The sequence below is a fragment of the Labrus mixtus genome, chromosome 19 (genome assembly GCF_963584025.1).
Source record: "Labrus mixtus chromosome 19, fLabMix1.1, whole genome shotgun sequence".
NCBI classification, from domain to species: domain Eukaryota; kingdom Metazoa; phylum Chordata; class Actinopteri; order Labriformes; family Labridae; genus Labrus; species Labrus mixtus.
Window position 1 is genome coordinate 15,280,982 of NC_083630.1, and position 15,273 is coordinate 15,296,254.

At 42.6% G+C, this 15,273-nt stretch overlaps 1 protein-coding gene across 1 annotated transcript in view; it reads left to right on the forward strand.

The window, feature by feature from the left end:
* The window catches only part of map3k22 (mitogen-activated protein kinase kinase kinase 22), a 39,920-nt gene that overhangs the window by 1,827 nt on the left and 22,820 nt on the right, over positions 1 to 15,273 (forward strand). Inside the window, exons 2-3 of the mRNA XM_061063931.1 lie at positions 11,016 to 11,099; positions 11,911 to 11,955. Coding sequence (XP_060919914.1) covers positions 11,081 to 11,099; positions 11,911 to 11,955 — 64 coding nt within the window. The 5' untranslated portion in view covers positions 11,016 to 11,080. The remainder of the gene's footprint in view (positions 1 to 11,015; positions 11,100 to 11,910; positions 11,956 to 15,273) is intronic.

The following is a 15,273-nucleotide window of genomic DNA, read 5'->3' on the forward strand; positions in this document are numbered from 1 at the left end:
TGCACCACAGCGAGGAGTCAAGAAGTGGTGACACGGCAGGTCAAATTGCCAGGGAAATGTTCAGGACGCTATATCCTTTTAATTGAAATATCAAAACACATGTTAGAACAACGGTATATTGCCGTATCAATATTTTATCCCACCGTTAAATAAACTGTCAAAAGACTTTCAATTATGAGGGAATAAAGTCAATCAGGTGCTGCAGTGTTTAGTGCGGTCTCATTTCACTATCGGTGTCAATGCTCGTTTGAGTTAAAGCAGCCAAGTGGACTCGTTTTGAGTGGGCTCCTTAGTTTAGCAGCAGCAAACCTTAGAGTGTAAGGGACTTCTTTTTGTAGAAGAAAGATATCCTTTATTAATCCCACGAGGGGAAATTACATTTTACACTCTGTTGTTGAGAGATGCCACACACACACATATACCAGTGTTTCCCCTACCATTATATTAGGGCCGCCCCCCCTGCCCCCCTTGAAGGTCAAGTAAAAAAAAAAAAGTTTGGGTTTTTTTTTTTTGGGGGGGGGGGCTTTTTGTGCCTTTATTGTAGAGATAGGATAGTGGATAGTCAGAAATCAGGGGAAGAAGTCATTTAGGATACCTTTCTGATAGAAAAGGACAGCTGTCATTAAAGGTAACCCATGAACACCAAGATTCCTTCAAGTGTTTGTGTCGGCGTGTCTCCCCCCCCCCCCCCCCCCCCCCCCCAAAAAAAAGCTGTAAACCTAGGGGAAACACTGCATATACTGAAATACACATGCACAAACAGGATCCTATGGACATGCGCTAATGGAGGCATGTCAGAGTGAGTGGACTGAGCTGGCGGAGGGTTAAGTGACTTACTCAAGGGGACCTCGGCAGTGCTCAGGGAGTGAACAGGCGGCTCTCCAGCTACCAGATCGATTTTCCTGATTTGGTCCCCATTGGGACACAAACCGGCGTCCCAAGTCCCAACTACTGCCACCCGCAGTGGCACAAGGAATACAGTCCTTTAAATCAAAACAATGAATTCTAAGTAAAAAATCTGTCTATCTCTTCTTTGCTTCAGTAAATATCAGTGTAATAAGTAGCATCATGTACAGTAAGTGAGTTGTTTTAACAGAATTATACCCCCCACTGGGTGAGACAGGACCCCTCCGCTATAACAACCCGCTCACTTTACATTATCCCTTACATGTCATGTACAGTAAAGTTTGATTATGCAGACAGTATTTCCTAGCAGCCCACTTACTAGAAAGCGGAGTTCATCGACTTGCTCTCCTTAATATCCTGCTGTCAACTCACGGGACAGTTTTCACGCTGGCTTGCTTTGCGACTCATTAGCTGCTGAGTGTCTTAATCAGAGCAAACATGGCCTCTTCCTCCTCCTCCTCCTCCCCCACTCCGTCCCTCCAGCGAGTGTGAAGTCATGCCTTCAAATTCACAGAAGCCTGAACACTCGCCAGACGCCCACTGACCAGAGGGGCTGGAGGTGAAAGGTCTCTGTGACTCATGTAAGAGGGCCTTAGCCTCCACTTGAACGCCTGTTGTGGTTGTTGCCTGGTTACTGGAAAGCACAACAAGTTTGTCATTAGGTGTGATTGAGTGTCATGCCTCCTTAGCTTGACGCAGCATAATTAGATACTGTATAGTCCTGTGCGAAGCATGCCAGACAACAAAGAACTGTGTCATTTAAATGATCCAGAACTCTTCTTGTTTTTATGTTTTGCTGTGTGAATGGGAGTTAATCCATTAAAGGAGAGTCAAACCAAAATAAAATCTTATCAATTGCATCGTGGGAAGTGTAGGATTCAGGAGCATTTCATGCAATTTTAAATCAGGATTTCTTTCCCTTGCGTTCCAATTTGACATACTTTTCCCCCGTTGTGTTTATTGTGAGTCCGATAACTTTTTTTTTTAGTCAACGCACATAAACCCATAATGACATGGCAAACTTGTTCATGGGGATCTGGTGGCGCGGTGGTTGGTGCACGCGCCCCAGGTTCGAACCCCACCTGTGGCTCCTTTCCCGAATGTCATTCCCCACTCTCTCTCTCTCTCTCTCTCCCTGATTTCCAACTCTATCCACTGTCCTATCTCTACATTAAACGCTCCAAACTTTCACAGCCATGTGTTGAAGTTTCAAACTGTTAGATAATAATGTGTTACGATATGGAGCATGGACGAAAACCGTTTAAAGTTTTGATGTATCATTTAATGGAAAATGTCCCATTATGTCTCAGTGATACAGAGATAGAAGATACGCGCAGAAGGGCAAAAGTCTCTGCTGCAGCACTCGTCACATCAATCAGAGCTTTGAGGGAGATAGAAAGCACTCGTAAGAAAGAAAAAAAAAACTCAAGCAGGCCCTCTTTACTTTACCAGATGGAGGAGAGGACCCTGGTCATGAGAGGAAAAAAACCTCCAATCTGACAAGACATGAAACTGAGATATGTTGAAGAAAGGTAGTTGCAGGATAATACCTCCAAGATCTGGAACAAATACAGATAAATAGTTAAGAAGTCTTTCAGATGTACTTAACCTTAAAATTGTGTAAGATTTCACTTTTCCCTTGGCTTGGTACTTGGGGACATTTTTTGCCCCCGCACTTAAAGATCACAGTTTTCAAACACTTTCTTGACAATGTGACAGAGAGCTTGAGCCAACCTGCAGTGCAAAAAAACTTGTGAGGTTGCACATATACAGGAACTCTGGTTGCGACACTCCCCTGATGACGTAAAGCAGTAACTTCCCGAAGTGGTGCTTCCAAACAAACGAGTGGTGACGTGCACTGGATGCGGCTGGCAGATGAATGTTCACCTATGAGTCTAGTTCTGCTTGAGGTTTCTGTCTGTTTCAAGAAGTGTTTGCTTGCCAACGTTGCCAAGTGCGTTCTCATGGTTGGTTGACGTTGGGCAAATAATGGGATGTGAACGTTGATTGGAGATTTTTTTTTTGTCGTGATTTCAAATAGTGATTTAGACACTTGATGACAGTAATGGAGAGCAAACCCCGGGGACTAACTTCTCGGTTTGCCAAAGTTGGGAATATTTCTGGAGGGAATTTTTCTCAGGAATAAAACAAAATCTGTACCCGTTGTTTAGGATCAAATATTTTCGGAACAGTGTGACAGATCTTCAACTCGCATGGCGTAACGATACTGAGGCTACACAAATACAGGTGTGTGACTGTGACACACCCAGTGACGTAGTGAAAGTGAGAACTGTAACCACAACAGCAGTGTTTACACATGAATGAAAAGACTGATTGTGCATGAAATTTAACTTTACAAAAAGTATGAATTAGCTTTTTATACTTGGGGTATCTTGAGAAGGGGAGAAAATAAAACTTTTATCTGCAGTAGAATTAACTTCAGACACTGAAGGAGTCTCCGACTGCTTTCCGAAGTCAGTCTGAGTCGCCTTTGTTTATCTGTGAGAATGCAGTAAAGTCGTCGTCCCCCCCCCCCCCCCCTTTCCAGAAATCAAGAGGAAGTTGTCCTGATTGAGCTTTGTCTGCACGGCTTGTCTGACCGTAAGGACAATGCCATCAGCAGCCCTGCAAGGACGGCCGGGTAGACATTAAAAACACTGAGGACAAGTTTGTGCTAAACATTCAGTGAGCACCTTAACCAGTCAGGCATCCCTGATTCTGATTGTATTTGATGTATTCAAATGTGACTACATGAATAAAAAGCCAATGTCGGTTTTGTAGTTTACACAAGGATGTTAAATGGAATCAACAGCGGGGGACTTGAAATTAAATCAGGAAATTGCTTTTGGATTTTTCATTGTCACACTCACTCTGCCTCTTGAAAATCAAAATCCCAGCACAGAGACACTTCTCGTGGACGAACCTTTGGTGGCAAGGCAGAAGCAGTTTCTCTCTTCATCCTGAACCAATGCTGTTTGACAATCTGTCTCGTGAAACAGGGTTTAAGTCTTTGAGCTTGAATCTTTGCATGGCTGCTTTCGGTTGGAGAAACACAATGAATGAATGTGCTTGTAATAGCACGTCACAGCATAATGGAAACAGACAGCTTACTTTAACAGTGTGCTTGGATCCCTCTTGGAGGGTATGGTATGTTTTTTTTTGTGATTCTGGTAGTGGGTAAATGGTGGATGGCAGGAGAATCACTCCTTTTTTGCTATTTTTAGCCAGTGTTATGTGGCTGATGATAATGGCAGACAGAACTACTTATCTCTGAGCTAATAGAGCCATCACTTTCACTGAGGAGGATCCTCTTACACTGGAGTCTGATTGGTACCAACGGACTGAGTTTACTTGGTACATCCATCTCTACTATTTATATCCCTGTGTGGGCCATGATTAAAGCAACATCACAGCATACCCCAACCGTAACCCTATCCTTGGAATTACATTTTTCCTGTTTTCAATTTCTCAAATGTATGAATTTGGTTTCTTCCCTATTTGATACCATTAAATCCATCCAGATTATCTGTTTTGTTTTTTAGATTTTAATAAATCTGGCCTATTGGTGGAATAAAAAAGTAATTTTTAAAAGTGTTTCATTTCTCTCTTAGAAATTACATTAGCATTTTTCACCCCTTTTTTTTTGCATTTTTGTAGACATAATTATAAAATAGCATCTTTTTACATCATGATTTTGAATATTGTAGCCTACTCTACAAAACACTACAGCCATGCTGGCAGCTCAGTGAGTTCACACTAAAGGCTCATGTACAGTGTATGCTCTCATTTGAACCACGTGTTCACACCACATGAATCAAACCGCGTAAAAAAACACCGGAGTGGAGATTACCTGCACAAGCTGTTTTTTTTTTGCACGCATGTTTGTTGCTATGCGACGGCAATGACACATCATAGTGCGGGGTAGTTTCAGACTTGATCTGTAAATTTTTCTTCAAAAGTTTCCACAATTAGTGTAGCGGCTCTCTGGTGTCTCAGATGTTTAATGTCCGGCCTCTTCACCGTACAACTCTTCACTGCTCCTTCTAGTAATATGCGTTTTGCATCTCGCAGACACGTAGCGTTAATTTCTGAAGACGTGCACAACCAACGCGCCAAACCACTGTAGGATACGCAAGGCTCATGCGTTAGCTTACACGAAGTTAAAAGAAAGTATACTCAGGGCTTTAGGTACCGGTTTAGCATGCTAACAAAGGTATGCCCATATGCTCCCACAAGTGATACTAACAACTGATGGTTAGCAGATCATGTTTCATATTTCAAAAGGACTCTAAAACAGGCACACAAAGCTGGTTTGCATGGCAGTATTCATATGTTCTTATTTGATTGAGCTTGGCTTGGATATGTACTCTTAATTTCATAACTGTAGCCCATTCAGAGGAGGATCTCTATTCTTTCAGTGATGACACTTAAGTTAGCTTGTTGTACCTGATGAAGAGCAACAAAGTTCAGTTGAAGCTGATGGAAGTGAAGCCAAGGGAGGGGATACATCTTCTACATCTTAGAAGCATGAATGACCACAATATAATCTAGAAGTTTGCAAAAAAATGCAAAAAAATCCTCCAGTTTTTTTTGTTTTTTTTTTAACAGAAGGACTTTCTGTTTCAACACTGATTTGCATCCTTTGGGTTTTGGGCAGGTGGTTGGACAAAAAGAGGCCTTTTGAAGTTAGAACTTTGGACTCTGGGAAACTGGTTTGTGAATTATTGTTATTTTTCAAATGAAAGTACGGAAGAAAGATACTGAGGCACCTCCCCTGCAATTCCTTTTATTAAGCATACATTGGCAGAAGAGACAAGGGATACAAATATGTAAAGAATGGCATCAAATCAAAAGGAAAATCTCTTTATTTGAAATTAAAAAATATTTACTTGATACAAGAACAAACCTCTTGTTGTCTGGCAGGAAAGCTGTTTAGTCATGTGTCTCATTGTAAACCTTGGATTTCTTCTCAGCCATCACTCCTGTGAGACAAAGCAAGGGGAGATAATGCTCTGATAAACGAGCGCTGCAGCCCCACATGGAGTGACATTTTCCTGCCCACGCACTCCTACCACCATCCAGAAATCCTCAAGTGCGTCCCTTGGCTCGCTCAGTGTGCAGGAGGACATACTTATTGTCTGCGTTCCCAGAATCCGCCTTCATCAATGCTCATGACTCATTTGCTCCATTCAGCAGTTTTGGCAAGAGTTAAGGGGACAGGACACCCCAACACTGACCTTTTTAAAGAAAAAAAAAAGAAGAAAGTCACCCAAGTATTTGAGGCTCAGTAGTCACCCTTCATTTCCTGTCTTCACTGCATATCAGACAGTCTACAGGGTATTACTAACTGTCCTTTTATGACACCAGCATGTGATGATTTATGTGTGATCTCATCAGTACTGCAGGTTTGTTGTTGGATACGGCATTTAAAACCTATACTGTCAGCAATACATTTTGGTCATCAAATTACCGTAAGAGTCATTTTGTAGGTTTGACTCATTAATAAGCATTTGTCTCAGCTAAGCATTTTGAAAACCCAGGTTTTTCATTTTAGATGTTTTGTATGTATTAAGTCTACAGTTCCTGGCGTCTACTGACAGCCAATTAACCATTTCGACATGAAAATCAATAAGCAGACCCCTGCAAACTGCCTGAATTATGTTATCCATTATAGTGAAAATCCAGTCTGCTTTAAGTTCTGTCACAGTAATGAAGAGGTAATACAGTGCAAACATCACTGCCCAGATGAACCTTCTTTAAACCGGGTTTTCTCATCGACAAAAATGAATTCAGACTGGTTTCTACTGTGGGGAATTTTAAGGAAGTTTCCAGTTCCTTGTCATGTTCATGCCACCGTCTGCTACAACAATTACTGAGGTACAGAGTGCCCTACGAAACGTTCTTCATCAAATACTCTCAAGTAAAGTCTGACACTTTGGGAAACACACCTGCCAAGTGCTAGAAGAGAAGATTACGACCACTCAAACATTTACATCAGAAAGATTTAGCTAGACGCAAGACCAAGCGGCGAGTTAGCTTAGCATAAATTCTGGAAACTGAGAAACAGCTAGCCTGAATGTGTCTTAATGTCAAATAAATTCCGCCCACCATTTATAACTCAGTATGAGTTTGAGAAAACAACAACTTCTTCTTTTAGCCTTCTTATAGTTATAGTTATAGGTAGAGCCAATGAGGTTTTGGTAAAGGTACATTTTGTTACCCTTAAGCCAAGTCAGGCTAGCTGTATCATGTCTTAATGCTAAGCTAAGCTAAGCTAACTGGCTGAAGGCGTCAACTTCCTGTTTACTGCACAGACATGAGAGTGGCATAAATCGTTTCCTCTTGCCCTGAGCTAGAAAGGGATGAGAGTGTTACCAAACAGATTTAAACACGAGTCCTTTTTAAGCTTCTTTCAAGTCTTGGAGTTGAAGCAACCGCGATGTCCCTCTGTATTTTCAGATATTTCTTTAAACCGATCAGATAAAAACCTGTTTCATGATAAAAAAATAAAAAAGGCCAGTACAAGTCTTCATCGCTAAAACGTTTTAAATTGAACTTGCCTTTTCTACCTCCTGATATCTGTGGTTCTCTGTATGGATGGTGTAGTTTGGCACTTGAAGGCTGTTACAGACGATCTGTGTTGTTTCAAAGATAGAATTTGACCTCGGACGGTAATGTGTTTGGGACTCCTAGAGTGATGTCATTTATGAGGTCATATTGCTCGCTCGGGCCACCTAGACCTTCCACTGGAGGGGTGGGGTGGGGGGGGGGTTTCCCTGAGAGACCGACAGCCAGCGTCGCTCTGTTTGCTTGCTTAGAGAGTGATGTAACAGAGCTGTAAGTGTATTCTACTTGCACATGCATGTACGTGCTTGCCTGCATATCCTTTGGCTGTGAATCCTGTTCAGTCATTCCAATGAAAATAAAAAATGTTCAGTTTGTGCGCCGAAAGAGCCCGGCTCTGCTTTGTCTGGCTCACACAACTCTCTGAAAACCCCTCGTCGAATCCCATCCTCCATTGTGCTCTTTTTAATTAACTTCTCCTGTTATCCCGGCGCAGTCCTCACGCCGTGACAAAGACGAGGCCTCTGCTAGTGAGACACTGGCTCGAGCGGCGATATCATTCCACATTTGACGGGAGACGGGAGAACTTCTGGATGTGCGTGGCGTTTGCGGGTCTGTCTCGTGATCTAGCAGCGAGGCAGCCGGCTTCTTGGAGAGCAAGAAGACCGTTTCGGGCGAGTAACGTTTGATCTTCGCCGAGCGGGGCTGTCACGTCACCCGCCTGCCAAGGAGCGTGCCGAGAACTGGGCCTGCCGATCTGTGGGCACCAGTAGCCCGGCGCCCTGCTTGGCGGAGGGGCAAAGCAGATGGGCCATCTGGCTACTCGCTGGCGCAGGACAGGGGCTGTTCTGTTTGTCTGTGTGTGTGTGTGTGTGTGTGTGTAGCAACAAGAGAGTGGGCATCGCTGTGTTTGGAGACCACCTGTCTTGCGGCTGCTCATCATCTCTTTCATGTGTGGTCAGCAGCACAGCCAACACCGAGATCTCTGGAACAAACGCCATCGCTCTTCAATTCACTCTTCAATTCACTCTTTGCTATCTTCTATCAAAGGTGTATCAGCTTTGGGGGGAAAAACACAATTTTTTTGGGGGGGTTAATGTTAGTTCACCCACATGTATTGCTTATTTTGTGATGTATTTGGAGCACCCTGCTTTCAGAAAGTAGTCACCACTAAAACGTTTCTCCCCAGACTCTTTATGTTTTAGCTTTCCCGTCCATCAGCCATTAGGATTCGTGCCTCTGACAGCGCTACACAGCCTGTTCCCCATGTTCAAACTCCTCTGGCACCCTGTGACTCTGCCCCTCAGGCTGTAAATTGCTCCAGTGGCCGCCTTTTATTGCTTTTATGAAAAGTTTTCTGGCTCACACACACACACACACACACACACACACACACACACACACACACACACACACACACACACACAGAAAGAATTTGTGTCCCTGCAGAGAGGCTGGAGTGTTTTTGTCTGTACTCCATGTTAGGGACACAAAGCGTACACAGTGTTCAGGATTTGAGAACACTAAAGAACATGCAACTGGAGACACTTGAGAGAGCATGACAACAAGCAAATGATGCTTTAAGAAAGACGGACAGAAATTATCTTGGGAATGTTGAATCTCCCAGGAGGCTCTTTAGTCTTTTTTTTTTTTTTTTCTAAAGATTTTGTTTGTTTGTTGAAGGTTCTACAAACTCAATGTGCTGTACACGTTTATGTTCCCTTATTTCTTTATTTATATTCCGTAGTCTACGCATAATTTTTTCTATTTTATTCCCTTTATTATACTTTTCCCTGCAAGACCTGCAGGCAATTCCTGTTTTAACCGAACCACATTTGAATGGGACTTTTTCAATGAATCCTGAAAGAAGTGTTTCATTTTCTAAATGTATAAAAAAATGTCATACCTCAGAATGAAAGCTTTTTTTTTTTAAAGAAAAACTACTGATACGAAATGTTGGCAACATCGCTAGAGCTGAAATGTTGTGAAACCACTGACCACACAATCTGTGATTCTGCGTTATCTGTGACAGAACACTAGCAGCCTCCAGATCACCCACTTCTGACAACCTTTTAACCCTAATTAAAAGTCATATGCTCAAATAGCCGAGTCATAAAGTGACCATTGGGACTTTTTTTGACTCATGAAGTGACAGATTTCCTTTTGCTGCTTGTCCTCATTTATAGAGTGTATTATTATTTTAGAGATGAACTTATGTTGTTGTTGTTTTTATTTTTTCAACTCTTTTTTTGGGGGCATTTTGAGCTTTTATGTAGACATGCGGGAGAGGCCACAGGTTGGATCCGAACTCGGTCCACCAGCTTGAAGGACTGTAACCTCCATACATGGGGCGCACTAACCATTTAGTGGTTAGAGCTGTATTTACATGCAGTGCAATAGGCAAACAAATATTTTAGTGTGCATATAAGCTATTAACAACTAATCTGAGGGAAGCTACTGGTGAGCTGAGGCTTCATTTGTTGGCATAATTATGATCTTTTGAATGTGGTGTTTATTTGACTTCCGGGGTTATTGGAGCCAGGTGGTACCGCTTCCTGTCCTGCTAAATATAAGTGGGCTTATTTGATATAGACTTGGTCTTTAATTCAGATCGAGGTTATACAGAAAAGACCTGTTTGGCTTTTCTGAAACCTACAGCTTCCATTTGATTAGCATCTAAGCTCAAAACAACAACAAATCTTTGAATTTCTTCAAATTCAGTACTACAGCTCTTTCTGTAGTTCCTGTTCTCTTTTTTTTTTTGCTAAGCCTGCATTCAATGAAATGCAAATGTGTGCATGTGAAGCGTAGTATGTGGTGCCTGATGTAGCTATGATATTTAGGAAAAGACTTTACCAGCCTGCAGTATGAAATGATGGTGTAAATAATGGTACACATACAATGTTGGATTTATTTTTGAGGGTGACTCAAAAAAGCAGAATTTTCTCCAATGATCGGTGGAGTAAATCTGTCAGAGGTATAAGACTCAGTACTGTATCACCTCATTACGGGATGTGACAGCCAAAACTAAATGCATAAAAATGGCTTCAGCTTTGTCTTTGAAGTACATCGTCTTTACCTGAGGCAGGCGTTCAGGCAAACACCCACGCCGTCATCGCTGCTGCACTGTGTGCTCTCAAGTGCACGCGGCTCCTCCATCATCAAACACTGAAGAGTTCCTCCGCTGCTGCTGGCTTTTTGTATCTCAAAGTGCCACTAAAGAGACAACAGGGCATTGAAAGGATTCGGATAAAATGAGTTGCTTCAAATGCAGCACTTGGCTGTCATGTTGTTATTTGTCTGCCAGGAGCTGTCACAAAAAGGACGTGTCAATCTCAGGGGAGCAACCTGGTTAAATAAAGATTAAGTAAATAACAGAAGCGGTGACACTAATATTGGAAAAATGGCTTTGTGTTGAGGCCACCTGCTTCCTGTTTTGGCTTTGTTTTTGTACAATCAGAATTATTATGTGCACCAAGCTGAAGGAAAATGTCACAGTTCTTGGATGCTGAGCCTGTGTTGTTTTTGTGTTTTTTGCCTCTCAGGATGAAATCTTCGCCTGCTGAGAGAAGTTGAGCTCTGTGCTCGAGTTCAACAGGACCACTTCCTGATGATGACAGTAAACATGGGTGAGTAGTGTTTGAAAGTGTTTTGCTGTACAGTGCATACATACACAGCAGAGAAACATACACATCCTCTGACACTAACAGTGCAGCAGAGAGAAAAATAACACATGGAAAAGTGTGAGTGGGCTTTTAACAGCTCCAGGTGGGTTGTTTTTTGTACAGTGTTATTAAAAAATGTTGTTTTCCTGATTTTATTACTTAATTCAGCCACTTCATGTTGCCCAAAGGGAGGTTCAGGTTTTATAAAAAAATATCCATCAAAATCGTATACATGAACCCAGTATTGCTTTTTCTGTATATTTACACCTACCAGGGCTGTTAACACACATATGTACTCCTACATCTAGGCAAAAACAGTCACCACGGGGTGCTGCACTGCCCGTGGACTAGTGCTTAGTTCGCATGCCCCCCTTTACAAAGGCTGTAATCCTCGATGTGGACAAACCTCTGTCCCTGATTTATGACTCTATACACTGACCTGCCTCCACAATACATTCATAAAAGCCAATAAGTCCATAACAATAACCAATTTTAAAGTTTACCCCAAACAATAGACTCTCAACTGAGCACTGCTTGCATGTATACTGTACATGACATGTACTGTAGCTGTACTTCTGGAGGAACAGTAGTCTAAACTTGTTGCCAACAGACCTCTGTAAACAAAGCTTAAAATATTGATGAAGTATCAGTGGTCTCACAATTCAAACTCAAATCCAATGCAATATACATCACAGGACAGTGTTCAGCTCTGGCTCTTTATTTTTCACTTCCTTCTCATGTAATCCAATACACAGCGTTCTCTTTGTTTCCACAGATGACGGTCTCCAAAATGGACCCGGACAGCACAGGAACTCACAAGGTAAACATCGATTGCTTTTGCTTGCAGTTTTTTGGGATTAAAATAAACAAGTTAACTGTCGTAACTTATTTCAACCTTTAAATAAGAGGACTATTAAATTACACTTTAATCTGTGCGTCAAGATAGCTTGGGTAAACCTGGCATAAACGCTATATCAACAGAGTCAAACAGCTTTCTGGCGCAAAAGTTCTTAAGCACACCAAGTGAAAGGAAGGAAGCTAGCTAGCTCTGAAAAAGTTTTCCACATCTTCGATTTAATGAATTTACAGGGTAGAAAATATCCTCGTGTAGAGGAAATGGAAAGAAGCTCTTTTTGACTGACTAGCATTAGCATGTTCATGTAGGCTATTTTGTTAGCATTTTAGCCTAAGTCTTACGCATTAGTCACCCCGCCCCACTTTCTGTTTTATATGGACTAGATGAATTCTTCAGTGCATTTTCTGGTGAGACCTGCTAAATACAGTAATTGAGCCCTAGAGGTATCCATAGTTGTTCTGTTGAAAAAAGCCAAACTAGCTGTAACTCTTGCCTCCAGTCTTTTTGCAAAGCTAATTGCCCTATGACCACTAGCTCCATATTTCATGCAAAAAAAAAAAACTATAGATTACTCTTGGCTAAAAAGGGATTGGGCATTTTTCCAAAATTGTCACATTACCTCTTTGATATAAAGTCAGTATTCACAAAGCCCCTCTTTAATAGCTCATTATATTTCCATTACAGTGCAGTGAAAACACAAGTTCTCTCAGGCAGAGAGAGCGAATGCCACAGCCCTTAGATAGTGAATGGAAATGTTTGCAGACATTCCCAAATGAAAAGACTCTCAGCACGATGTGCAAACATTAATTGTGCCACAATTGTCATACACCCACAATACCCTGCATTGCATCAGAGCCATTGTTCTTAGGGAAAGATTAACTTTAGGAGCTTGAACGTCACACCCACTAATAGTTAAATTAGCATGTGGTACAGTTTCGACAAACAGCACGGTAAACGGAGAGTATAGAGCGTGCCTTACTTCGCAAAGCTGCTGTGTGTATCTAAGTGTGCGTGAGGGTTGTGCGTCAGAGCTCAGCCTGCGCTGCTGCAGAGTGAGGACACGCTTGGCTCCAGATGCTAATCCTGCAGGATGCCTTTGCCATGATGTGTCTCTCTGCACCAGGAAATCCCCACAATGTCTTCATTCAGGCAGCCTGTCTCACACACACACACACACACACACACACACACACACACACACACACACACACACACACACACACACAGACGCTGCATGGATGGGCCTTACACACACTTTGTTAGCTTGCAAGTTGCAGCACTGGCCTCTTAAAGACGTTGCTTTTATTTTACTGCGTCTGTAACTCCAAACTCTCTTTTAGCTGAGAATTTGAACAGCAGTCACAGCTACAAAAGATTAACAGTTTTTTTTTTTTTGTGTTAACTATCTTGGACTTGAGTTCCAACTTCATTTCACCCACTGCCACTTCCCCAATCCTCAGCTTGAGCCGTAGAAAAAAAAAAAAAGAAAGATTCAGAGTGATGATGCAATGCTAAGCAATCGGCCTTCATTGTGTAATGTTGCTCGCTTTGCTCTGCTTCCTGGAATTCCCCCTTTTCTTATTCTAGTCACATTTCACCCCAGACACAAGAAGCAGCACTGAAAATGAACTCTACACATTCCAATTAATACAAAAACATTTAAAAAAAAAAAAAATCATTAACCATTTGTAGTCACATTGACACATGGTTCCTCCTGTTCCTGTTATTGGTTTGTGTGGCTGCTCCTGGCACTGATGTGTGAGCTGGTTGCTCTCCACTGTGCCGGCGGTTAGCCTTGGCTGCCCCTCGGCCTGGCAGCGTCAGTGGACCAGGCCTCAGTGATGTAATAACTTCATTTAAAGGCAGCCATCACCACGCAATTCTCACACTTTTACCGCCTCCCCTTTAGCCAACGGACCCTCCCACTCTCCCCCATCGACAATATCCATAGCTCACAGCATAGGCCTCATACACACAAACAAAGACACACACACACACACACACACACACACACACACACACACACAGATACACACATGCAGGACTGTGTTGTTTGTTTTGTATCCTTGACTGCCGGCGCTCAGGGTAGTCTGGAGCTCTGAGCCTGCGGAGGCTGAGCTGAAACAACACTTGTCAACAGAGAGAGAGGAAGCACTGATGAAAAATAAAGATGGAGGCAGTGATGAGTTGCATTGTTTTTTTTGGAAAATGCCCAAAACATGTCAAGTTGTCTCAAGTGCAGTTATCATTAGGCTTTGATTTGGCATGTTGGCTTAAAGGGATACTTCACCCGTTGAAACATGAATCTGTATTGACATTGGGTCATGTATGTAGTAGAAATGTGAAATACATTTTGAAGTTGGTGCCTTCTCGGCCGAGAAAAAGCAGAAAGTGTCTTTTTGGCTCATGTGGATGAAAGACACCAAATCCCAGAATGCACAGCACCGCAGGCCACTCCCACTAAGGTCCTCTAGTTCAGAATCAGAAATACTTTATTAATCCCAGAGGGAAATTCGATCGTTACAGTTTCTCCAAAATATACAGTATAGCAGTAGAAAATATAGTAATAAAAACATTTACAGACATATTTACTTCAACACATGAGGCCATTTCCGTTCCGAAATTTCTTCCAGAATTGATCTTGGAAATTCCTGGCAGGAAACAGACTCTATGTCTGTGTCCATAGACAAACAGTGAGAGCACCGACACTACCAGTCCGCCCCGGCTCCTTGTCCTCACCGCCGTCGACAGGCAGGCATTATGTCTCGGCTGCTGAGCTGGCGGCGGCAATATAGACGGCCGGGCTAGCGACGCCCAGCGGCCAACTAGCGCCGGCCCCCGCAGCAGCCAAAACTCAAGACCGGCCTGTCGGCAGCAGCCGTCTCGCCGCTTTATTTACATTTTTCCGCCATTACCAGCTTTCTCCATAGAGCCTGTTAGCATAGCTTCCAAGCAATATGGCGGATGTTAAGTTTCGATTCTGGGAGTGAGTTCCCACCCACTGATCTGTGATTGGTCTGTAGCTTCAGTGGTCGAAAATCTGAGGAACTAGCGTTGTAGTTTCACCCCGCTAACCGCAACAGCTTCCAGTGACGCAAAAATCGTCATTTTGCGTCACTGGAAGCTTCTTTACAGACTCAGAAATACAAAGATTTCCCATCTCAGGGGAAATTGAGGGCTGGATGCACGACCATTCAAAAATACTAACAGGTTTCTAATGATACAAAGCTTAATGCAAATGGGTGAAGTATCCCTTTAATAGTCAATTGAATATAAGTAAAT